We start from the raw sequence: 25,635 nt of genomic DNA on the forward strand, positions 1-25,635 counted from the left end.
ATTAGACCCTTAAAGAAGTTTTCATTAAACAAGATACGGAATATGAAAAACACTTCACCGAACGCAACGCCAGAAGGACGTAATAGAATAAATATTAAAATAGAAGAGTTCGCTGTCTCACAAATATGTTAGCTTCTAAGTGCCTATACGAAACCGGATGCATTATTATCAAACTCCACAGCCTTTTCTTTTCTCATTCCGATGGAAGCAAGCTTCAAGAACTCGCGCGTTCTAGAAACGTGTTATGAAATGAGCACACAGCAGCATATAGGATTTACCAGATTGTAAGAAAATGAAATCCCGTGACGAGATTTTTTTTTTTTGCACAGCCTTTTAATTCTTTTTTTTCCGTGCAAGCCGCGACCAGCGCAATACTGGTTCTTATGCCAAGATTCATGGATGCAGCGTTTGTCGAGATTCATGGACGCAGCGTTTATATTCCTAAGACTGAGTGGAGAAGAAAAATATGTAAGCGAGGTGTGTGTCAGTTGACGGCACTTAAAAAACAAATGGCATTGATAGCACATCCATTGTCAACAGCGCGTGGCCGAACCGTTTTGACATGAGCCGGTAACCGTTATTTTTTTCCGGTTCAGTTCCAGTTCGGGTTCATCGCGATAACAATATAACGGTTCGGGTTCGGGTTCAGTTCCGGAAAAATACCGGTTCAGTTCCGGTTTTCGGTTCGGTTCGGTTCCGGTTCGACGCCCTGATTTATACTAATATTATTTTGTTGCCTTTACTGCGTTTATACTAGAATCTTATTTGTATTAAGGTAATAGTATTATTGTATACAAAATATGTTATATTTTGTTCTTAGGCAGCTCAAGCCCATAGGGAGAAGTAAATTAGTTGACTGTAAATAGGAAGTTTAGTACCCCTGCCACACGGAAATATTAATATATTTTGATTAAATACGGGATTAATCAGCTCGCTGTTTTGAGGTATTATATGGGCGTCGCAAGCTGATTTGTCGGCTTCATATTGTCATTCGATCGAAATTACATTAATTTTAATTCAGTGACTGCACGTGATAACATCGCTTACATGATCGTAAGTGACACTTGTCGAGCCGTGTCCGCGTTGGCTACATCTACCTGATTTTTAACTGATCTGTATTGCTGTGTCGAATCACTGCATGTCTCGCCATTTTGTCAAAATATTTCTGTATAAAATATGCATTCCTACAGCAATAATTGCGTGACTCAATATTTTCTACTTAAAACAATCACATTTTTCTATAGACGTCTTCTACAATACCTCGTGCCATTTCGCATTGATTATTTAGCGATGTAATGTTTTGCCCGTGTAATAAAGTATTTTCTAGACCCGTTGCAATGTGCAGCTTTCATTTTAGCTAAAAAGACACGGGTATGTGACTAAAAGCGCATTACGACGGTCAATCCACGCACGTTACCTTCGCTTCGACGCGCGCCTCCGATGGCCTTCCTTTGCGACATCACGAGAAGAGCGCTACGGCCTTATTTCTAGGAGGTGTTGGTAGGAGGCTGGCACGATACCCGACATTGGCACGCGGGGAAGGGGGGCGGGTGGCGGCTTGGATGCGGGTTAGATGGCCAGACCTTTATGAGGGTAGACTAAACAACTCAAGTCGCCCCCACCGCAAGGAGGGAGACAAGAGAAGAAGGTAGACACCTCATGAGCAGCGCTGGGTTGAGATACACAAACATTGCTCACAGTTTTGATCACATTATTCACATCTATACATTGGTGACCCGGAAAAACAAAAAAAGCCGACCCCTAACGCTGCGACGAACCTAGAAGAAGAAAGTGCTTCTTCTAACTCCTCATCCTCGTCTACCCCTGCAGGGAAGGTGGTGCCGTCACTGCAAGCCTCCACAATTTTGTCATGTACGTGCCGTATCCAGGCACTTAAAAGGACGCTAAAGTGCCTTTTGAGATTCTCGTTTTATTATCATAACTCTGTCTACGAGCTCTAAGCATCATAAAAAACCCGAAATTGTGTTCATGCATGGCTAATTTGCATATTAAAAAGCTTATCAAGGATCCAGATATCTAACGTTGGCACAGAACGATAGGTGGCGCTACCGAACCTTGCTGAATATGATTGAACGACGGACGGCGCTTGTCAGCTACTCGTGGGCGATGGGTTCTCGCGTGAACAAGCGGGACTGGTCGGCTGCTCGTCTTTGCGGGAACCGATCACTCGCAAGTGGCTGACAGGCGCAGTCTGCGGTTCCACCATATTCATTAAGGTTCGGTAGTACCATCTGTCGCTCTGTAACAATGGTAAGTGTCGCAGTCTTCTATCACTTTTTTAATATGTAAATCGGCCGCTCATGAATGTAATTTCTGTTTTTTTTAGGACGCTTGGAGCCCGTAGCTCGGAGTTTAAATTATAGAACGAGGATTTCAGAAAGCACTTTAGTGCCCCTTTAAGAAAATTTTTTTTTTTAGAGATTTTAGTGTCTTTTTAAAATGAGCAGAGGGATCACATTTTTGGGTTGCATTTTTGTTTTACATTGTATATTGCATATGACATCACCAACTACGAATTGCAACGTAAAATACCAGTTTATTTTTACTTAGTGGAGTGGTTTTGGTTTCGATTCCTGGGATCCAGGTTCTCGGGCCGCATTGCAGACTGGGGAGTGCGACTGTGGCAGCGGTCAGGTAGGCCAGAAAAGAAATGACGTGGTGGAAGCTTTTCTTGCCCGCTTTTATTCCGTGACACGAAGTGCCCAAGTATTGTGCTGCAATTTTGTGGGCCCGTGTGAGCACTGCCGTAGTTACGCTTCCTGGTCTGCGACATCGTCCTGAGGTCTTGGCTCCCAGCAGCCGATCCGATACGCGGATGGAAAGTGTTGCAGGGTCACCCGACAGACAACCACACTGTGGAATCTCGTCGTGAGTAGTAACAAGCGGCCGTGACGCAGTTGGGCTGTCGGATGCAAGTGTGGGAACCAGCCTTTACGATGCCGAAAGGGCTAAATTATCAATTCTTCTCGATGACCGCTGTCCTCTCCTAGAACCGTGGTGGCTCCACTGCTGTCGAGGCACAAGAACCTCTGGTCCAACTTCTGGGGAGCCCTCTCCACTGACGGCTACTACGCACGGTCCCACGACTACGTCCAGCTGGTCAAGGGCGAGCGAAAGTGAGTCTAGTTTTTGTTCACGCTGCGCTAGTGTATGAAGATGGTTCATCGACGGGTGCAAAATATCCCCCACTGCACATGACAGACAGTGGTCAGTGATGTGATTGCTGCACCAATTGCGCCAAACTGCACCAAGGGGCTAACCCTGCTACATCCTTCTACATTTTTCAAAAATGAAGGTAATCTGCGCCAAGCCTGTGCCAAAGAAGCAATCTCGGTTGCCTTTCGAAACCAAAACTAAGCTGAGAACCGTCATTGTGCATGCGTCAGCTAGGTGGCGCAAGCGGCCGCCCAACACAAAGTACCCTGCATCAATCGTCCATTTGGTCTTGCATGTTTTTTGCGGCCGTCCTAACCCCTTTGCCGCCCTCTCGCGTTTCGCGCCTTCGTGCCCAACGTTGCTCGTGCCCTCGTCCCTCGTCGTCTCAAAAATCTCGTCTCGCGTCTTTTTTAAAATTTTTTCAACGACAGACGCGGGCGTGTGCGGACCAGAGGTCGGCATTTTAGGTCGCCCTCACTCACCCTCACCCTCACAGCCACACTCACCTAAGCCCCTCACTCACCCTCACAGCTACACTCACCTTGAGCCCCTCACTCACCCTCACCCTCACAGTCACACTCACCTTCAGCCCTTCACTCACCCTCACTGAACCTCACGGCCCTCACGGCCCTCACCGCCCTCACGCCCCTCACTCACTCATGGCCCTCACGAAACTCACCGCCCTCACGCCACTCACCGCCCTCACGGCCCTCACGCACTCATAGCCCTCACGGCCCTCACGGCCCTCACGGCCCTCACGGCCCTCACCGCCCTCACGGCCCTCACCGCCCTCACGGCCCTCACGCCACTCACCGCCCTCACGCCACTCACCGGCGTCACCGCCCTCACGCCACTCACCGCCCATTAACAATACTAATGCACCTTTCTGAAACAGTTTATTTCCAAAAACCGATCGATTTCAAACCAGAACCAAGTCTTTCGGTGTCATCATCACCGGCACGAGGTATCACGTGAAAATTTTGCGTCCCTGATTGGATGCAGCCGCTTCAAACGTATTCGAATTGCTCCGAGTTGCTTGCTTATTTCGAGCCGTACCCGATCTCAGCAATTGTGTCGATCTAGGGAAAGCTAGAGAACAACCCGTCATTAACACCAAAATTGCTGAGAAAGATGCTCGATCTGAAGGGGGCCTCACACACTCACCGCCCTCTCACACTCATGGCCCTCACACCACCTCAAGCACTCGCCGCCCTCACGGCCCTCACGGCTCTCATGCCACTCACTGCTCTCACGCACTCATGGCCCTCACACCCCTCACGCACTCACCACCCTCACACCACTCACGCGCTCATGGCCCTCACGCCACTCACCGCCCTCACGCCCCTCACGAACTCATGGCCCTCATACCCCTCACCGCCCTCATGGCCCTCACGGCCCTCACAGCCCTCACCGCCCTCACGACCCTCACGGCCCTCACGGCCCTCACCGCCCTCACGGCCCTCACGGCCCTCACTCACCCTCGCGGCCCTCACGGCCCTCACTCACCCTCACTCACCCTCACACTCATGAATTTTCCTGGTTCAGAAACTCACTCACCCTCACATCACCTGTGAGGATGAGGGTGAGTGAGGGTGAGTGAGGGCCCTCATGAGTGAGGTTTGCCGAGGTATGGTGCGGACGCCCCGACGCTCCAGCCATGCCGTCATGCTGTAAAACAAAACCGCGTTTTTGGGCGGCGAGAGTTACTTTGTGAGCTGAAACGCTCGCGCGACCACAGTCACCGTGGTTGCGCGACGTCAGGTGTTGCTGTCCCCACGTCGCTGCAGATATGGCGCTTTCTAAACTTGTTCATCGACATTCCTGGCCTTCTTTAAATCATACACTACTACAAAAATCCCTCTTTAAAGAAACACTGACACCCCCCCAAAATTTTTTTTTATTTTTTGCCAGGCGCTTCATTATGGTGTCGGAGGACTACCCAATTAATATTTTGCAACAGAGTAGCGTATTTTTTGAATAAAGCCAAAAGACGCAACTGCTCGAAAACGAAACTGAAACCCGACGGAGGTCGGAGTAGTGGAGAGAAGAGAGTGAGTGGCGGAAGTCACGTGGCTACACCCGACCGTGCGTTTTTTTTTTTTCTCCTCTCCGGTAGCAGTTGACACGACATGCGGCGTGCGGGAACTGCTCGCCGTGCGATTCTTTTGCAGTTATGTTTGTTCCGCTCTTTGTTCTGTACTCCAAGATGAGTTGTTTTGTACATTGAGGAGTTTGAGATGAGTAGTGAGTGCCCGTGGTGAATTTCCATGATCGGCTCCGAAAAGAATACACCCAAGATGTTGCGTGAAGAGCTGGCTCACATGTCCTGCATCCGAAAAAAAGTGGCATTGTGCGACACAGTTTCCGAAAGATCAACGGGATCGGGACCAATGGCTGGCTGCAATTCCTGTAGAACATATACGGGCACCTCGGAAAGCGGACGCTACCTGATTCATATGCTCCTTGCATTTTGTGGAAAGTGATTACATTGAGTTCGCAGGTGTCAAAACGGAAATCCCATACCATTCAATTCAGCGAAGTATCGTCCACAGCATTTGTTTGTTATTTTTTTTGTTTGTTTCTTCAGTGATGATTGTAAAAAAAGAAAAAAATATGTAAATATCGGAAAATGTTTGAAAAAAAAAAAAAAAAAAGGTTTCACGGGGGATCGAGCCCGGTCCTACCGCGTGCGAACTGGCCGTCTTTCCCACTGAGCTACTGGGGCATCTCTTTCCTTAGTAATAATTCAGCCGGTAAACTGTAAGTTGGAAAGTTTGCTGTGGATTTTTCTCTAGCAAAAGCACTCCCGGGTGGAACTCGGGAAGCACCACGCTTTGGGGACATTCGCACCTAGTAAAGAAATCGTACGCACGCATATTCAACTCGAAGTAGACACGTCGTGCTTGACGTTTGCGCGAGCGATGTCTTCAGCCACGAGAAGGGAGCGACGGCTCGGCGATGTCTTCGTGCAAATCGGCTTGGTGGCCGGGCGTGTCGTACGGGATAAATACCAATTCTTTTGAACAGCCCCAATTTCTCTTTTAACGGTAGACAGAATTCGCCGGTACCGCGAACGACAGTTCTGAAATAGAAATCCCACGCCCGTTGTCCGCTATAGGTTGTATTCGTGAAGCGGTGCATGCTGGGACCAGCGCCATCTTGCCGTCCTCGAGAGCAGACAGCCGCGCGCGCACTCCCGTAGCGCCCAGCGACAGGTGACGGACGCGTTACGCACGCACCGTTGCAGTGCGACGTATTTATGGTGTTTGCTCGCCCGCTAACGTGAAGATGTCTTCTTCAAGTGGTTGTCCACCGCTGGGTTTATACGGCCTAAGTTTAAGCGGACGGGAACGCACACGTTACGAGGAAAAGGTTAAAATGTGCGGCGCGGATCCGTTCGCGCTGCCGCCGATGGACCTAGTCCGGAACAGCAACCTATGGCCGCAGGTAGAAATGGGCGACATACACAACTACCTGATCCTCAAGACAAGTTTCGTGACGCGCAAGCAGCTAAAAGCGTACAAATCATTAGACGCCCATAATTACCTTACGAGCGGATGGGTCCAGGAGCCGGCAATGAAAGCAGCGAACGCGGACAGCGTGATCATCGTCTCGAAGGTGAGCCTAACTTTTCATGTTTTTGCGACCGAGTGCGGGCCGTCGAGCGTGGATGCATAACCCAAATGTTGGCTAGGTGCCCAGTCAGGGTTGCAGTCGTCAAAAAGATCGGCCGCTGCCCCTGCACAATGTAAAGAATCGATCAAAAGACGTCTAAAGGGGAGAACACGGAACAGCTGTCCGATTTTCCGCCGGAGCAGTGGCACCCCTTAAAGATTGCTGCAAGGCAAAAATAAAAACAGAAAATCGTGCTCATGAATGTAAAATAGTTATCTAAATCCTGTTTCTCCCGCTCCTGCGACAGAAAGCTCGCATTCGAGTGTTTTTAAGATCCTTTAGAATGACTGAACCAACTAACTTCGATCGAACTTGCGCTGCAAGTAGGCCTAGCCCACTGATTCGAAAAGCTCCAGGAAGTTAATGTCAGAGAAAAACAAACTATGCCGACACTCACCCGAGACGAAGTGGCGTGAGCACACCTTGTACTTGTCGAGGTCAGCGTCCAGGTCTTTTCTGTTGATGCGTTTCAACCATTCTCGCTGTCTCCTCGCGGACAGTGTTCGCGTCGTGTCGCATTCACGAGTCCGTACCTTCGGTATTTTAAAGAACCGAGCGTCTGCGACCTTGCACTCTTTCTTCTTCTTTGACGATTGCGTCTTGTTGTGGCAACCTACCACCACACACGACACCATACCCGAGGCAGAAAGCGCGGCTGCGGCTTCGCCTGAAGTTTGAAAAGGTAGGATGCGGTTGTCCGTACGCGACTGTGCGACTGTCTGCTCCCGAGGACGGCAAGATGGCGCTGGTCCCAGCATGCACCGCTTCACGAATACAACCTATACTTAGTTTCAGCTTCGGTCCAGACGCAGCCGATGCTACAAGCGCGAGCATGTGGCCCAGACCAGTGCTTGCACTGCACGAGAGCGCGTGCTTGGCAGGGATGCTGAAAGCCCGGAGCTCGCGCTTGTAGCTTTGGCTGCGTCTGGACCGAAGCTGAAACGAAGTATACCATCGCCGTCCCCGCGGGTCCCATGATACGCGAAACGACGAACGCACAGAATGCTTCCGGTTGTCTGTGGAACTTTTTTTTTCAATCAACGTATTTACAGTTTTTAGAAGACACAAAAAATGGATTTCATATTTTATTCTATTTTTAATATGGAGTGTGTGCCTTCAGTGACCCACGACTTTGATTAAATTTGGTGGTCACATCGATACCTTAGAAAACGGCCCGTGACCGCAAAAAAGAGAGTGAGCGAGACTCGAACCGGCCAGTTCTTGATCGGCGGTTTTTGGGCGGAAAGAAACAGAATTTCGAGCCGCAAATTCTGTTCTGGGTAGTTGAGCTCTCGTATGTCACGTACAACTAAAAACCTTGTCGAGCATAAATACCCTGTCAGTGTCCCTTTAACTCTAAGACTGCTTGTCGAAATATTGATTACCTAGGTTTCTCTCGGTGGACTTTCTTTTGAGAGGGAGCCCGGTACGTGAAAACTCTGCTGCGAACGAAAGTTGGTAAAGAGAAATGAACTAAAGCAAAGAAGGCAATGTGTGCACGTTGAACCCGCACATTGCGCTTGTTTGTCTTGAGTTTGGTCGTTGCACAAAGCGCTCTAAGAACTTTTTGACCCTGGCTCGTGATGTCATGCATCGATGCACTCAGGTTCTTTTTTTTTCTGTGTGTTTAGCTTGTACATCGCCTGCCGGCCTGGCAAGCACAGGCCGCTCAACTGCTTTTTTTAGAGCGCAGCTCTTAGGCGCCCGTTCCCGGCTTGAGCGGCGTCGGCGTCGCCGTCGGCGTCGGCGTAACCGTGCGGTGCATTATGGGTAAATTTCCCCGCTAAATCTAGCGGAAAAATCTCCCCGCTAAATCTAAGGGAAAAACTTCCCCGCTAGATCTAGCGGACATTTCCCCGCTAAATCTAGCGGAAAAAATTTCCCCGCTAAATCTGGCAGAAAAATTTCCCCGCTAAATCTGGCGGAAAAATTTCCCCGCTATATCTAGCGGAAAAATTTCCCCGCTAATTCTAGCGGAAAAACTTCCCCACTAGATCTAGCGGAAAATTTTCCCCGCTAAATCTGGCGGAAAAAATGTCTCCGCTAAATCTAGCGGAAAAATATCCCCGCTAAATCTAGCGGAAAATTTTCCCCGCTAAATCTAGCGGAAAACTTTCCCCCGCTAAATTTAGCGGAAAAAATTTCCCCGCTAAATTTAGCGGAAAAACTTCCTCGCTAAATCTAGCGGAAAAAATTCCCCGTTAAATCTGGCGGAAAAATTTCCCCGCTAAATCTAGCGGAAAAATTTCCTTCTAAATCTAGCGGAAAAATTTCCCCGCTAAATCTAGCGGAAAAACTTCCCCGCTAAATCTAGCGGAAAAATTTCCCTGCTAGATCTAGCGGAAAAATTTCCCCGCTAAATCTAGCGGAAAAAATTTCCCCGCTAAATCTAGCGGAAAAAATTTCCCCGCTAAACCAAATGGAAAAATTGCCCCGCTAAATCTAGCGGGGAAATATTGGTCACGTGACCTGGGGGGTCACGTGACCCCTCCCCAAAGGTCACGTGACCCCCTTCCGAGGTCACGTGACCTCGGGGGGCACGTGGCTCCCCTTCCACGTGGACCCCCTCCCCTGAGGTCACGTGACCCCAACAAGGTCACGTGCCCTCAAGGGGGGTCATGTGTGACCCTTTCCCCTATGTCACGTGACCCCCGAAAAACCGTGGCCCTCAGTACACTTCCCTCCTCCTCAAGAGCTGCGCTCCAATTCGGCGTTACAGGGAGTGGTAAACGGCTTTCACTTTTTTGTATGCTGGACAGTTACGTTTTGCACACTATTTTGGGAACCAGTTGGTGACGGAGGGGACTGGCATTGTTAGGGTTTTGATTGAACAGCCGTTGTCTCCGCTCGCGCAACGAAGCACGTGCCACTGCAAGCCTGCTGAAGTTGCCCTCACGTGCATGTGAACATGACTGCATGACAGAGGCGCCAGCCGGGATGCTTGCAATTCATTGTTTTGCGTTTGTTTACTTTAGACGAAAATCTGGCACGTCGGGAACCAGTAAAATGGTGGCAAGCATTCTTTTCGGAATTGCTCGGCAACGCCTATAACACTACACTTGTGGGATGTCTGGATGTCTCATCAGCAAAACACAAACAGCGGGTTCTGTTGCAACACACCACAAAGTGCCCTTCGTTTTGTCCAGCAATTAAAGCAAATACATTTTTTTAAGAATATCTGCTCCAAAAGCCACTTTTGCTGCTCCGAAAGACTGTTTGGGCTGCTCCAAAAGCCACTTTTGCTGCTCCAAAACACTGTTTCGGTTACTCCAAAAACCACTTTTGCTGCTCCGAAACACTTTTTTGGCTGCTCCAAAAGGTGATCCAAAATGGCTTAGGCCAGTCACATCACTGGAGTGGTGGAGGCCGTACTGCCGAAAATTCGGAAATACAATGCAGTTTAAATTTGAATCAAGCAGTGGAACTCCTGTGTAGTGATGACAATCTTTTAGGAAGAAATCTTCCGTTATATTCATATCTTCACTACTGTATCAGTTCTTTAAATTCCTGTACTATGTACTAGTATTGCAACCATTTTTAACTTTGTTTTGCAACACCCATATGGTCACTTTATCACTCTTTTTTTCTCTGCTTTTTATACTTCCTGTTACAAATCAGTGTGGGTGCTTTTCATTATTAACATTGCTCTGTTCTCTCTAAGTTAGGCTGCCCATTTCCCTAATTGTTTAATCACTTTTTATCTCAGAATATTTTCCATAAACTTACGTGGGATAAATGGTCAAATTTTTATATTGAAATATAGAATGTTCGTCTTAATGGAGACTTCAGAAGCAAACCCTTTTTTTTATTCTTGTCTCAGATTGACCCATAGTCACGTTCCAAGCTCGTGTCGCACTGGACCAATAGAATTTTGCAGCCAACTCCGTATCGAGGTGAAAGGGATCTGTTTTATTTCACATACGCCTGCACGTGTACCACCCCAAGACATCAGGCAAAGCGCGGGCACTTTGCTCTTGCCGTGGGCAGCGCCTTCTCATCGGCGAGGGCAGTGCCAAAGACTAAAAGTAGAGGGCAGGTCTGTGTGGAATGGTCTTTCCTGTAGCACAGGAAATGGTCTTCTGCTGCCAAGTTAATCAAAAATCTGAGTGGCTGAATTTCAGCTGCCGTGGAAAACAGAACAATGTGGCATAAGGTGACGGTGTTTGTATGAGAGCTGCATTTTAGCCAATGCTAAAAGGGAACATGTTGGATAACAGTGCAGGAACATGCAAGTTAGATGGCCATGTGGAAGAGATCTCTATGTGGCAGTTTTGCAAAGAAATGCAAGGTGCAGATTAAGGGTCAATGTCCTTGCACATTCATGTAATCAAAGTATAGTATAATAATTTCTTCTGGTAGTGCCAAAGCAAACCCGAGTGTGGAAGGAAATGTAATTTAAAAGATGTTTTAAAAAGGATATCGGCTTGCTTGCCGATGGAGGATACCTTAGTAGCAGCAATTCAACAGACTGCCACATAACATGGAGAATGGCCTTTGGAAAAATAGCCTTAAAAGGTGAGGTCGGTAAGACAAATATCCTCGCATCATACCGGGTGAAACGTCCGAAGCTTGTATCAGATGACAGCTGAAGCATTGCATCCTTTGACAATTTATTTTTGCACCAACAAACAGGTACGGTCGACACATTCTCTCGTGGGTTTATAGTGTATTGCTCTATGATTCTCATTACGCCTACTGCACTTGTTATGGCAACATTGACAATGTGGTGTTGGGTCAGTGCTGCTAATCCTTGGCACAAACTAGATGACATAGAAATTCGGGGGATCGAGTGTTTGCGCATTGGTGGTGGGAACTTTGTACACATTTTTATGGATGGGTAAAAGATGGCCTTTGATTTATCGCGGTGCACTTTCCGTGCCTTGCTTCACTTGTTTGTCTAAAAATGGTACGATTGACTTTTGGACGGTGAGTGCTGTGCTATTTCTGCTGGTTGGCTGGTATGGAGCTGTTGAGCTGGGAGTCGCGTAATGCCTATCAGCAAGGTGCAGTCAAGATATATTAAACATTTTAAATGCCGTCAGTGATTTTGATACAGAACCAACGCGCATGGTTACGTTAAGATACTTCACCTCTACAGTTACGAATTCTTTACTTAATTTTCATAAAACTGATAAACTTCCAGTCGATGAGGATGTCGATCATAAACACTCGAGCCGTAACATTTCTGTAAAGCTATTAGCAACAATAACCCTTTTTTTTTCTGATGCACATTGACTTGATACAGATCAATTGCAATTTCTATCTTTGATCTTGCTTTGCCTCAGTAAAATTCCATGAACATCTGAATGGCAAGCAAATTATTTAACGCTTGAAATGTGTCAATTAACTGACACCAGATAAACTCTCGCAGCATGTATGAAGAAAATAAATAAAGGTGCAACGTGAAAGTATCGGGCCCATGATTGTCAACAAAATTCACACAGGCTGAGCTGCCTCATAATGGAAATGGATATTCCTTAAAAAATCGAATTGCTCAAATTGATATTTGTTCATAGGTCGATATCTGAAGAATAATAGCAATGCGACATAAGAAGAGTTTTGTCATCATAATAGCACATAATAAAAGGTCGCAATAAAAAAGGAAAAAGATATTCCCTTTAAGAAAAACAGTAACACACCCCAAATTTTTTTTTTCGGGCAGTTTAAAATGGTATTAGAAGCCTACCCAATCAATGTTTTGCCGCAGCGTCACATATGTTTTTAATGAAGTAAACAAAAAAAAAAAAAACGCAACTGCTCGAAATCGAAATCGAAACTGAACTGGGAGGAAGAAGGAATATAGAGTAGGAGAGGGTCGCCAAAAATCACGTGGCTGTGCAACTTTTTTTTCCCCCTTTCAGTCAACGTATTTGAAGCTTTTAAAAGCCACTAAAATTGGGATCATATAACTTTTCTTTCTTTAATATTGTTGACCCACGACTGATTATATTTGGTGGTTGTGTCTAAACCATAGGGAACGCACGTGACGACGGAGAAGATAGCGAGCGCGACTCAAACCGGCCAGTTCTCGATTCGGCGGTTTTTGGGCTGAAAGAAAACGAATTTCGAGCAGCAAATTGTGTCCTGGGTAGTTGGGCTCTTTTTCGAACCAGACCTAAGAAAACAGAAGACAAAGGGCTCTTTTTCAAACCAGACCTAAGAAAACAGAAGACAAAGGGCTCTTTTTCGAACCAGACTCAAGAAAACAGAAGACAAAGGGCTCTTTTTCAAACCAGACCCAAGATTACAGAAAACAAAGGGCTGTTTTTCGAACTATACCTAAGAAAACAGAAGACAAAATCCAGTCTCTTTCCCCTGGATAGCCCTTGAAAAGAAACGCATCCATTCTTCGAGAGTTGTAGAAGAGGAATTTTAAAGTTTGCCATTGTGCTCAGGAGGCATCGAAATTGTCGATGGGAATTGAAATTTTCAATTTTCACGTTTGTCAACACAACCCCCCTTGCCCTTCTCCAAAAGAAATCAACAACAGTTCTTGCGTTTCTTCTAGCAAACTGCCTCTTTTTTTCATTCGTCCGCGGACGAAATGGATCACGTGTGACGTGACGTCATACGGGATCCATCTCGTGCGCGGACGCACATTTCTGTGTCCTCATCAAACGGAAGCCATCAAGGCTTCCGTTTGATGAGGACGCAGAAATATGCTTGTCGGAATTCTGAACTTATCACGGCCATTTTGCAACAAAATCATTCACAAAAGTTAAAAGAGCCATTTAGTGGTAGAGTCAGTTACAGGTTAAGAAAAGTTTTCGAGGGAAAGGGAGTTTGGTGAGGAGGAAACAAACGGAATGATGTAGAAATAAGGAGGAAACATCCTCCTCTCTTCAGCGGTTAGTCTGCTTCCTCCCCCCCATCCTTCATTTTTCTCGAAAACTTTTCTTAACCTGTAACCGACTGTAATCTCAAAAGCTTAAATATTTCTTGCTCTAATGGTGGTAATAGAAGAACAAGATCGCCCGCAATCAAGCTTCCTCGAATCGGTGAACCGAATAAAATCAATTCCTTGTCTTTTTTTTTTTTCCGGTGTGGACAAGTTGTGTAGTGCCGCCATTAGAGCGTCAAGTTTGGCTCTGGACAGAGTGAATTGAAAGACTTTTGAAAAGGTTCTATTACAACTCTCGATGAAAGGTCGCGCGGTCTTGCAAATTGCGGTCAAATCGCGAAAGTTTTTTTTTCTCTTTTTTTTTTTTTCACTTTGGTGGGAGTGGTTTTAAGACTGGAAGACATGAGCCATACGAGAGGGTAGGAAATTCTTCGGACGGTGACATCGCCTGGTGTGTTTGCGAGGACATGGGTGGGTGGCTCTCGTTCTAGCTGCCGAGGGAGCTGAAGTCTGCCTTGAAAGTACGGCTGTCTATGGCGTACTTGTTGTCCGCCTGACATTCGTAGTTCCCGGAGTCCATCTGTCTGGCCGGGTCGATCTCCAGCTTGCTCTTGATCCGGTCGCCCTCGAGCTGCCACTCGGAGATCTGGAGGATGGACTGTTGGGGAAGACGGGACGGGCAAAGAGGACGATATAATATAGGGCGAAAGTTGATGTTGAATTGCAATGTTCACAAAGTGAAACTGCGGCGCGCCGAACGCGCCTCCGGCTGGTGTGTTTACCACTCTCTCCCGCCCACGCACTCCGGCCCTCGTGCGTTGCGCACTCCGGCCCTCGTACGCAATCCGTTGCCTCCCAAGGAGGCAACGCATTGCGTCACGGGGGGTGGAGTGTCGTCATGCTGCCGGACGTCGCGATCCTGGCCATTGAGCATAGAAATGCCGGCGACAAAGGCGAGCGGACGCGCGAAGGGTCGCGGTCGTCGCGGCGTCCCATTTCGCTTTGATTTCCGTCGATCTGTCTGGTTGCAAAACGACCTACAGCGGAACAGGCATCTGCCACGTCCATCTCCACTGCTGTGACACCGCCAGGATCGCGACCGGCGACAGCGTGACGCTTTTATGACGTCATCAGGCGGAAATCGAAGGTCAGCTTTTGAATGGGTGAACACAGCAGTCGGAGAGGCGCTCCAGGCACCCTAGTGGAACATCCGAACTCAGACATTTAGCTAGCACTGCGGGTTCAGTTAGGACATGCTCACTGAGCATGCACTAACCCAACGATCTGTGTCACGTGACCTTCGGAATTCGCAGCGCTGGATTGGCTCGTTTGACTCGTAGCGTCTGCTGCGGTCCATCGTAAGGTGAAACAGTATAACGCGTGTCGAGAGATGAGATTGAGACGCCATTTGCGCCAAAGTGCTCACCCTGCTACTTTCTGGTATATTTATCCAAAATCTGAGCAAGTTGCACCGACAATGCGGCAATGTAGCAGGGCGGCTGCAGCTTCTCGTCGGACTTCGACAGTACTCGGGTTTCGCAATATTTCTTTTTGTTCCAGGGGTGCTATGGTTCGACAAATGTTTCGTTTCTCCTAAAAAGGAACGGAAGTGACGATATCGCGTCTGATTGGCTAGAGGCTCAAATGACGAAAGAGGGAACTTTCGTCATTTCAGCCTCTAACCAGCCTGACACGATATCGTCACTTCCGTTTCTTTTCAGGAAAAACGAAACATTTGTCGAACATAGCACTGTAGGTCTGTTAGGGCAGGTTAGCTCCGTTGAGTGCGCTTCTCGCCAGGCAGTGGCGCACTGTGGAGAAGACACGCCCGCATCCTACGATGCTGATTTTGAACGTGGAAAGTTGGGACCGAAAAGACAACGCGAATCTGCAATTATTGGATATCCATGTTGTTCTGTCTTTTCTGCGTGGGAGGCGGCCTCCTCTCCAGCGTCCATTTCGAACCCTCACCTGCATGTAGGGGTGGGCGAAGATTTCGATGCCGTCTTTGTACCAGGTGATGCGTGGCCTCGGAACCCCTCTGGCGACGCAGATGAACACGATCTTGTGGCCCAGGAAGAACTCGTAGTCGAAGTGCGAGGCCTTTTCAATCTGCGCGCCCTGCACGTGACGAGGAGATACACCCCGAGGTCAAACACCGTAGGGCGATTTCCAACTGCTTGATAACCGTGAGGTATCAATCGTGCCGGTTGGCTCAACATGGCAGCGTGCGAATCGGTTGAGCTGAACTATCGGGTGTTTTGAAGATAAGAGAGCCACGTGTTTCTCGCTGCAAAAATAAAATACGCATCGCTGAAAATTTCACCCAAAAGTAAGCGGAGCCGGTGCGTCGGTTGCCTGTACTCTGCAGAGGGAATAATATGTGTGACCCTACCCGTCCTTCCGACCCTAAGGGGCAGGCTGTCAATTCGAATGTTCCCACATGAGGGTGCTCGTGATGTGCGTGTCACGAACGCCGTTCGCTCTCCTCTCGCCTAATGAGCGGGGCCATTTGCCGGGCTCGCGTTGGCTATCCGGAAGCCTAATCTCAGGCCGAGTTGCGTACTATAGTATGCAAGGGCCGTAGCCTAATAGGCTCGCTATGGACAGGTGCCGCTAACATGGATGGACGCGTCTAGTGTGCCTTGATCACGGAGTGGTTCCAACTGCACGCGTTGATCGTTTGTGGGCTGTCCGCCTCGACGCCCGCCTTCCTCCTCGCCTCGCGACAACGCAACGCAAGGGTACTTGCAATCAATCGACGCGGGAGGCGTCTGCCATTAAATTGCAAACGCTCTCCATGGTTACGAGACGAACGTTAAATTCCTCGCGTTTCTGGGAATGTGTGTCAGCCGTTTTTTTTTTTTTCTTTTTACTAACGTTTTTGTGACGTGTTTTGATCGTGGACAGCGTTGCGCTGTCGGGTTTTTATACATATATAATGACTCTTAAATGAACCTCGTTTATATGGATACCATAGAACTACATCGTGCGCCGTCTGACGTTTTGGACCAAGTTATTTTGAGTTTAAGAAATAAAGCACCGCAACCCGAATCGTGTTTAAAGGAAGATCTGACCGATTAAAAATTAAACTTGGAGCAAAACATCTATGCTGTTTACAAAACATTAAAGAAAAAAAAAAAGGAAACTTTGTAAGGTTTGTTACGACCTCGCAACTAGATTCGGACGGGCGCAGATGTGCACGTGCTCGGATTAGAAAAAACAAGAAGCGTCGGAGTAAACGTTTTTCTAAAGTGCAACGGAGGGAAGTCGAGTGGTTTTAGAAGATGGCGGAAAAGGAACGGCGAACACTCGGAAGGGAAGCATTCGGCAGCTGGGCCTCATTTGATCCGTTTTCTTCTTCTATTTGCTGTTTTTAAAAGCGATTGCGGCTGAGCGTTTGCTAGAGCTGCTGCTGCCTTTGCTTTGCCGCGTGGGCTGCTGCTTCTCCCTCGATAACGGGAAATGGTGCGGGGGGACCGGGATAGAGGTGCTAGGGTAATTTCGCCGTGGAGTTCATTAGGAAGTGATGGCGGTGGGTGGGTGGGGGGAGGGGGGGAGAGAGAGGTTGCGCACGATTGGTACGGGAGTGTCTCGTGAAAGATGGCTCCTAGGTGCGACATCTGGGGAGGTCCTTTGTTTTCATTACGCTTTCTGTTCTTCGCGTTTTCTTGTTTTTTTCCTTTGCATGCTTTTTTTTTTACTTAATATTTACTTTTTCTTATCCCAGATTCCTTCTTTCAAAGTTTGATTTTGCGTATAATTCGGGCCAGGAGAGGTCGAACACGGTTAAGGGGAACAGATGAGTTTCTTCTTTTTTTCTTCTTTTTAGATTAACATTCTTTTTCTCAAATCTCGGGGAAGAGGGGGCAGGGGGAGGTTTCATTATTTTTTGTTTTGTTTGCACGCTGTTGCTATTTCCTCGAGGGTCGCTGAGGCGAAAGATTCCCATTACGATCAAAAGATGTCTTATTTGGAGTCGAGCCATTCGTGCCCGTGGAGGTGGAGATAGTTGACGTGGGCCGTTTTTCAAGCCTGGATGCGGTGGAGCCGTGTCTTTCATCTTTAGTTTTCTGGGCGCACCGTCGCGTGTTATACCGAATAATGTCGGCTGTCACACTTTCCCTCGCATATTTGATGGCCCATTTTTTTTTTCGTTATGTTTTTAGTTTGAAACTTTCCGAGCGTCATCGGAAAACCACGAAATTAGCCTCGTTTTCGAATCGCTACCTGAGCATTCATCTGGGCACCGAGTGCCATGGCACTCTTAAGCCTGTCTCTGGATGGCTATTCTAGGGGCCCTTGTGCCCCCGTGGTGTCCGCTCACGTTGGGGTTGTCGTAGTACTCCTTCCTCTTGGGGTGCGTGTAGAAGATGTAGCGGGCGGAGCCCGAAGAGCGCATGCGGCCCCGGCCCCTCTTGCCCCCGCGGCCTTTGGCGCCCTGCGCGTCGTCCAGCAGCAGCACCAGCACCAGGGCCAGGGCTAGCCAGAGCGCCAGGAGCCGCGAGGACATGGACGGGCCGCCGCCTGACGCCTCGCACGTGCGCCGCAGCCCGGGGCTCGGACCTCGTCGCCGAGAGGCAGCCCGGGGCTCGGAGGCGGCGTCGGTCCGCGGGGGCCCTGAAATCAGACAGTGACGAGTAAGGAAAGATTGCGTCGGAGTCGGTCGCGAGTGTTACGCGATGTTACACGATCGCACGCCTGCACCGATGCTCATCCAGATCGGAACGGGTAGGAGTGGGGATCGAAGATCCCTGGTTCACGACTTGAAGAGGATAAATTTGTTGCGGGGTGGGGTTAGAATAGAGAGCGGGAAACGGAAGCTGGCACTGTAGAACCAGAAGCGGCGAAACCACAGCCCTCTCTCCTGCCCAAGAGAGGCTGCATGTATGTCGCTACGTTTCCTAGATACGAAAGCCGTAGTGCCGAATGTTCGGCGTTTCTGGAAGAAGGCCAACGCGGCGGGTTGGCCTTCTTTAATCCCGGACAAAAACTGACGCAGCGCTCGTGCCCCGTCTATGCCCCGCGTCACCTTCTCTCACCTGACGCATAAAATTCGTCGTTGCTGCGATTCCCCGCTAAATCTAGGGGAGAAAATTTCCCGTCAAATTTAGCGGGCCACCACGTACATCGGCGACAAAAGTTTGCGGGGCACTGGAGCGCCACCCAAAATGACTGGCTGCACCTTCTCATGGCGCGTTGCCGCTTTCAAGACTCGCGCTTTCCGCAGGCGCTTTTCTTTTTTTCGTGTTCGCAGACATGCGTTATTTTATTTTTGTATTTTTTTGTTGTTTGTTTCCTTTTGACAAGCACGAGATAAGAGACTGGCGCAAGATGCTGTGAAATGTTATCTGAAGCATGCGAGCTCCGTCACCCATCACGGTGGTTTTGGCAGACGCCGTGATGGGTGACGACTCACAAAGGGGCACCCATGCGCCGGTTCCGGTTATTTCGTGCGCGTCGGACAGAAGTGGGTGAAGAAGACACGAGTGCGACAACAAAAGGAAGCGCATTCTCGAAGCGTGAGTCTCGGGAGCGGCCGCTCGCGCCTTCAGAAGGCGCGGGCAGTCGTTTCGGCTGCCGCTCCCGTGCCCCGCAAACTTCGGCTGCCAACTGTACATGAACACACACGGGATCCGCGGTACATTGAGCCGAGGAACTAAGGAGAGAGACGAGAGCGCGTTTAGCGGCCAGAACGCCGAAATCTGGTTGGAATAATTAGCGGGTAGACCTATAAAGTATAAGGCTGGGCGTCGATTAAAAAATTTAACCCTATTAATCGCCACGCTTTAATTTATTAATTAATCGGTCTGATTCCTCTCGACGCAAACAAGTTTTAGAAAGACAACAACGAAGAATTCATAACCTGGATTGCTGGAGTTTTTTTTTCTGAAAGATAAAGCATGAGCCGGAGCCACCATTTTTTTTTTTTTTTGCTTTTCTCAGTTGTGATTCGTAATTCAAGATTAGTTATATTTTGTTGTCTTTCGTAGATCGTTTTAATCTAAGCGGCTTGTTCCTGATTACCATTGTCACCGATCCGAATTAACAGGCACTGTTCGCGCTCATAGGCGTGAAGTTCTCACGTCTTGAACACTGCCACTGGCAAGCGAAACGCTTTGGGCCTTATTTGGTCGCTTCACAGTTGTGGGTCATGCCGCTTGTTCACGTTGCTCCAGATCGCTCAGAGTTAAAAGAATAAATATCGAAAAAAAAAAAAAAAAAACTCTTAAGAGCAACGAAGTTTAAACCTTTAAGTTTGTTTCGTGCCTAGAGCACAGCGCTCTCAAAGCTACTTACGCGAGCGCGTGGCTTTGACAGCTTTGACAGCTCGGTGCAAGTAACAAGCAATATTTTTATATAGTATTTTCGTTTTGTTTTTTTATGTTTGTTTAAAAGCCTTGTTCGCGCTCGTGGACAGACTTTGGCAGGCGCCTGTTCGCGACCGTGACTCGTTGCGTGATTACAGCGCCGCTTTATGCCCAAGATTGCAATCATATGGTCGCGTCCTGCCGTCTCGACGGAGGGAGCCGTCTCTTGCATTACCGCCTTGAGGGCGAGGAGGAGACGAGAGGGCTTGGTGACGTCCGAACGCCGATCTCTGGTTCGAATGATTAGTGGTAACTGATCATTCGAATGACTAGTGGGTAACTCACACTGCATCGTCATGTCATATATTTCGCCAAAAACAGTATTTATCGCGGTTATCCTGCTCGTCGCCAGCTTCTCCTATGACGTTCTCGGCGATGGATGGATGATTCCGGCTGAGCCGTTTGGATCGGGCGGTAGCTTATGCCACATAGCCATTTTGTTTTACCATTTAAGCTTAGAATATTTAAATGTAAAAACTATATTCACTCCGCACTGAAAAGAAAGTGAGGCTATAAAACCTCCTTGCCATCAGTTAATAAGAAAATACCTAGTTTTCTCTCGCTTTCTGCCACCATTCACTTAATCTTTGCTTCGTAATCTCTACTGTCTTGAAATACACTTTTCTTTCGCTGTCTCTAAAACCTAATGGCTTGGGAGCGCTACCCGAAATGACTGGCGTTTTTTCGTTCGTGACGCCACCTGGGAGCGAGCTTGCAAACCAGTATACAGACGAAGAGCAGGCCGGTATACGACATAGGAAATGTACGGCCACCGTTTTTGCTCTATTTTTTTATTTTTTTTTTATTTCACTTGCTCCGAGTTAAGCTTAAAAAATACACGCAGAACTTTGTGCAACTACGTTCGCGTACCCAGTTTCAGGTATGTACATTTGGAATTCGAATTTTGCAAGGCGTGCCAAATGTGCTGGTTCTTACGGCCGCCCTCTGTTGTATATAACTCTTCGGCGTCTCACGAATCTGCACGGCGAAAGGCAACAAGCTCGTACTAGAGAGAGAGAGAGAGAGAGAGAGGAAGCAATATTGGTGGGAAAGGAGAGGTCGGGACAATTGTGTCGTCAAAACTGCAGCTTGAGCAAGTTGGTTGAACATGCTACCGACGTCGTCGGTAACATGTTCGTCAGACAATCCCAAATACCTAGTAAAGTCTCAAGACTCTCCGCTGTTTTCGCCCTCTCAGTGCCTAATAGCAAAAGGCCTGTTACGCTAGCGCGTCTGTCGATTTCGTTTCTCGCCGCGCCGAGCACACGGCTTCGATGCAAGCGCGCGTGCCGTCCTAAACTTTTGCGAACGCTTGTGGGTTTTTTTTTTTTTGGGTTATTTTTTGGCGGTTCGCTGATCGATACCGCGCAGGGCCTTGAAATTCAATTTGAGGGTAGGCGGCCGGTTGGGGGGCCAAAGAAGGCCGACACCGACGCGTTGCGAATGATGGAGGCTTTCCCCGCCACCGATGCCCCGTTGCTCCATCGAAAGTCGATGGTCCGGTGCCGCCGCCTCCGCGTATACTTTTCGTCGGCGGAGTAGTAATAACACGATAAAGGTTTTCATTCTCCGCGGGATCGTTCGGAGAGGGTGGTTGGCTACATTGGACGTTACATCTTTTCTTTGCGCGGCTCTGTGAGGGGTGTCGAAGCTGGTGGTCTCATAGAATATACCTAGGTATGTTCGCCTAAACAATAAACCTTGTATGAAGCTGACGAAGCAACACCTGAACAATTTTTACAGCGGTAACTGTTAATGCCCCTTCCAGGCAAAAAAAAAAAAAAAGGAAAACAAAAAGATTGTGCAAAGCTTCACTGTACAGCAGAGGCACTGCTCTCCCTCTCCTTGTCGTTCCTCACACACGGCTAGGCTCTCGCTTCCCCCTTCCCCTGTAGGGCTGTAGGGCGTCGCTGTTGTTGCTCCGGCGACGCTCTCCCTTCTCCCACCCCTCCGGGAGCCGCCGTTTCGAGATACCCATGTGGTCGCGCTATGCGGGCACGCTCCCTCGCCTCCCGACCGCCGCCACCCAGGTTCCGTTCTCGTGTACTCTCCGCGCCTCTACAGAGCAACTGGAGTGCGTACTTTCGCATCTTCCATCGCAAACGCGATCACGGGCGCCCCCGTTCTAAAAGAAAAAAGAAAAATGAGGAGAGACACGTTTTTGTGTCCTCCAACAGATGCAACATCTCGCATAACCGTTCTACCAAAGTGCACATGTCACACACGTCTCCTATATCAATTCCAATGAAAGAAATACATCAATTGCAAACCTTGTACGGCCACTGGCTGAAGGCAAACCTCCTTCAACATGCCTTTCCACAACGCAGCGGCTACCGCTCTCAGTAGCAGCACACTTTGTGTGATCGTTCTCAGTTTTTTTTAATTGATTAAAAAAATGTAAAATCCGTAGTCCAAATTTAAATTTAATGTTTTTTTTTTTCTCTTCCCAGCGGGGCAGGAAGAAAAAGAAAACAATCACCCGCACTCTATACTTTGTTTATCCCGAAGCTGACAGTGGGGTGGAGGCTATGTGCTCGTTGGATCAGTCGTACCTTATCTTTCGCTACGTGACCACGCTCCGGCCCGCACTCACACGCGGAGGGCGGGGTCAGGTGATGAAAAGGAGGCGGTGGATAGGTTGGGTGAGCACGTAGCTTACACCGCACTGTCATCTCGGGAGTGAACGGAGTATAGGTTCGGTACAAAACGGACTATCCTAATAAATCAGTCGATTATTATTATGACTGAGTATCATAGGACTGCTCGAGTATAAGCGACATTGCCTGCCATAGATTGTATCTTGCAAGAGGTAAGCGAGGCAAGTTTGTTGGGCGAGAGGAACACGGGGGTAGGCTGAGAGAGGCTGAAGTTTGTCCAAAAATCCGGGAGAACTCATGATTAAAAAAAAAGATTACTCCGACTTAACATAACACTTAAACTAAACAAAAAGACGGAAATTTTGCTATTTGTACTGGTAGCATCGTGAGTATGCACTGACAGAAATGAGGCGAGAAACCGTATCAGTCCCTACTTATTGATTATGACATACGCGAGGAGTAGTGACCAACAATATACGTGGCGAAATGTCTGTCATTTTTGTTATGTTGCGTTGTACGTTAAGGCGGAATAAACTTTAATAAGTGGAAAGAGAAGGAGCTCGGGATAGGGAAATAAGGGAGTCAATGTAAAGGAAATGATAAAAAAAAAAGAAAACATGCGAAATACTATACTAGTGCGAGTGTAACTCGCTCCATGAGAATGCAAAGGCCTCGACGTAGTTGGAATGAATGGATGCATCGCAACTGAAGTTTTCCAGGCTTTCCCATTGAATAAAGAGAAGCGGCTAGCGCTATCGTCTAAAACTGCGTGACAAAAAAGAAATGAAGGTCGGGTTGTTTTGCTTGATTTCTGCAGCGTCGGAATCGTGTCTTGGCAGGCCCGAAGGCAACGCCGCGCGCACGTAACCTCACTACGCCGAGATATCCGTACCACTCGGGGAGGATTTGGCGATTCGTGCGTGCTGTCTAATGTAAATGAGCTCGGCGAGATGCATTCTCTCCCAGTACAGTTTTCGTGCAAGCGAACAAGTAACGAAGAAAAAAAAAATTATGTAAACGAAGAAAAGAAATCAGAACTGTGTGAAAAGTGTCCATCGCGAGAGGCCTCTGTTGAAAATAATAATCTGGTTTGCTGCGTGTGCTTTTTTGTTTCCCCTTGCAGGCTATGTAGTAGCGTGTTCTTTTTTGTCATCTTGATGTAGTGGGAGCGTATGTTTGAATTTCGTTTTCGAATAGCTGCTTTATGTTTGGGCAGACGTTGTCCAGGGAGAGAGAGACAAAAAAAAGAAAACAAGGGAGCGGGATAGGCCGTAGCGATAAGGGACAATCCAATTAAAGTCGTGACAGATGGGGGCCTAAGGAAATCCCGCAATCTAATTGGAATAAACGGGAATTTCGCCTTTGTTCTATTCGCGCTCAAAGCAAAAAAAAAAAAAAAAAAAAAAGAAAGAACCCCGGTCGGTTGCTTTATTTTATTACGAAAACGTAACGAAAGCAATGATAAAGAAATGATATCTCATTATTTCGCTTCGATCTCTCTTCGACAAAGGCAAAATAACGAGGTTTTGTCATTGGGGCACGCCAAACGGGTCCTCGTGGTTTTTAAGCCCCACGAAAGTTATTTTGGGACAAAAGAAATATGTATAAAAATGAAGTTTTACTTTTTTTTTTGCTGTGAATACTCTGTGGGGTTTTGTGTCCGGTATATCGAAAGAATATTTGTTTTGCCAAGCGGGTTGGGGCAATGAAATACATTTCTCGTTATTAAAAAAAAAAAAAAAAAAAAACCCCGCTAAACTCGTTTTTTTTTTTTTTTTTTTTTTTTTTTTTTTTTAATAGGTTACGTTTATTGAATGTCGGACAAGCGAACTTGGTCGTATTTGGATTTTGCGAGCCTTCCGTGTAATCTCTAAAGAGCACGCTCTATTACGATTAGTGCTTAGCCGGAACATCCCATCGATTTAGTCAATTTCTTGACGCATTCGCGAAAGTTAACAAGAATATCTAGTGTGGAATCGCATTTCAAATAGCTTTATAAGTGCCCTGACGTACTGCAACGAAAAAAAAAAAAAAAGAAAAAAAAAAGATTGGCTCAAGTCAGTGATGACCGGATCGGCAAAATCGCAACACGCGGCGCAATCGTTCCCGAACTCGCCGATAGCGAGAGTGCCAGGCACGCTCTATGATGTTGCAAAGCGGGGGTGGCCGGCAGAAACAGCCCATCCTAAAACCCGCATTTCGAAAAGAATATTATCCCTCACTTTTCGGCCGAGCGATCTTAACCCTTACGAGAACAGAATCTGGGCATTTGTCCGGGTATTGGGTGGGGAAGAATAAGTGTTTGGTGATAAAGGTTGGGGTATGTGGGCGTATGTATAAGGCGCCGCGCGGCAGCTTCGTGTTTGCTGAGTGAACGGTGCTGTTGTGGTAACAGTTTCCTTTGTGAACGGTAGTATTTTGTGATGTTACCCCATCTGTCTTGAGTAGGGGGGGGGGGGGGTGATATTTTTGACTTCCTTTCCCATAGGTAACGCCTTGTAGGTTATTGCTCGGGCAAGTGAGTGTGCGCTCTCGTTACCTGGGAGGGAGGCATGACCGGGTGTCCATATACGATGAGGACAGCGGGGTGTTGCAGTCTAATGGGGTTAACAGGCCCAGTACCTGTGGAGACAGCGCATTTCTCGCGAATGCGCGGCAGGCGGCTTGCGAATCGGTGATTATCGTGTATTGCTGTTGGACGTCGTTGCATGTGTGGTATATCTGTGTCAGTGCTAACGCGATGGCGGTATCTTCTGCGGTCCCGCTCGATCTCGTGACTCGGATGGAACCCGTCTTCGTAATCGATCCTTTCGAGTCTCTGATTTCCAAGAACATAGCGTCGATGTAGGGTGGGTAGCAGGCGGCGTCGGCGAACAGCACGTGTGGGCCGTTCTTGTAGTGGCGAATGAGTGCACGGACTCTGGCTCCTCTTCGACCGGCGTGTAGTTCAGGAGGCGTTTGAATCTTGGTGCGA

General features: G+C 48.0%; 2 protein-coding genes across 2 annotated transcripts in view; one reads left to right on the top strand and one right to left on the bottom strand.

Moving 5' to 3' along the window:
* Positions 1–25,635, top strand: part of LOC8032113 (procollagen-lysine,2-oxoglutarate 5-dioxygenase) — a 193,579-nt gene that overhangs the window by 42,964 nt on the left and 124,980 nt on the right. The window contains exon 14 of the mRNA XM_042290845.1: positions 3,012–3,137. Coding sequence (XP_042146779.1) covers positions 3,012–3,137 — 126 coding nt within the window. The remainder of the gene's footprint in view (positions 1–3,011; positions 3,138–25,635) is intronic.
* LOC8032114 (immunoglobulin domain-containing protein oig-4) lies at positions 14,077–18,206 on the bottom strand. The gene is made up of 3 exons (XM_042290846.1): positions 18,021–18,206; positions 15,665–15,814; positions 14,077–14,351 (listed from the first exon to the last, which is right to left on the bottom strand). Exons 1-3 carry the CDS (start codon positions 18,204–18,206, stop codon positions 14,181–14,183), a joined length of 507 nt encoding a protein of 168 aa, XP_042146780.1. The 3' UTR covers positions 14,077–14,180.

This window comes from Ixodes scapularis, unplaced genomic scaffold (genome assembly GCF_016920785.2).
Source record: "Ixodes scapularis isolate PalLabHiFi unplaced genomic scaffold, ASM1692078v2 PGA_scaffold1__304_contigs__length_218370807, whole genome shotgun sequence".
Classification (NCBI taxonomy): domain Eukaryota; kingdom Metazoa; phylum Arthropoda; class Arachnida; order Ixodida; family Ixodidae; genus Ixodes; species Ixodes scapularis.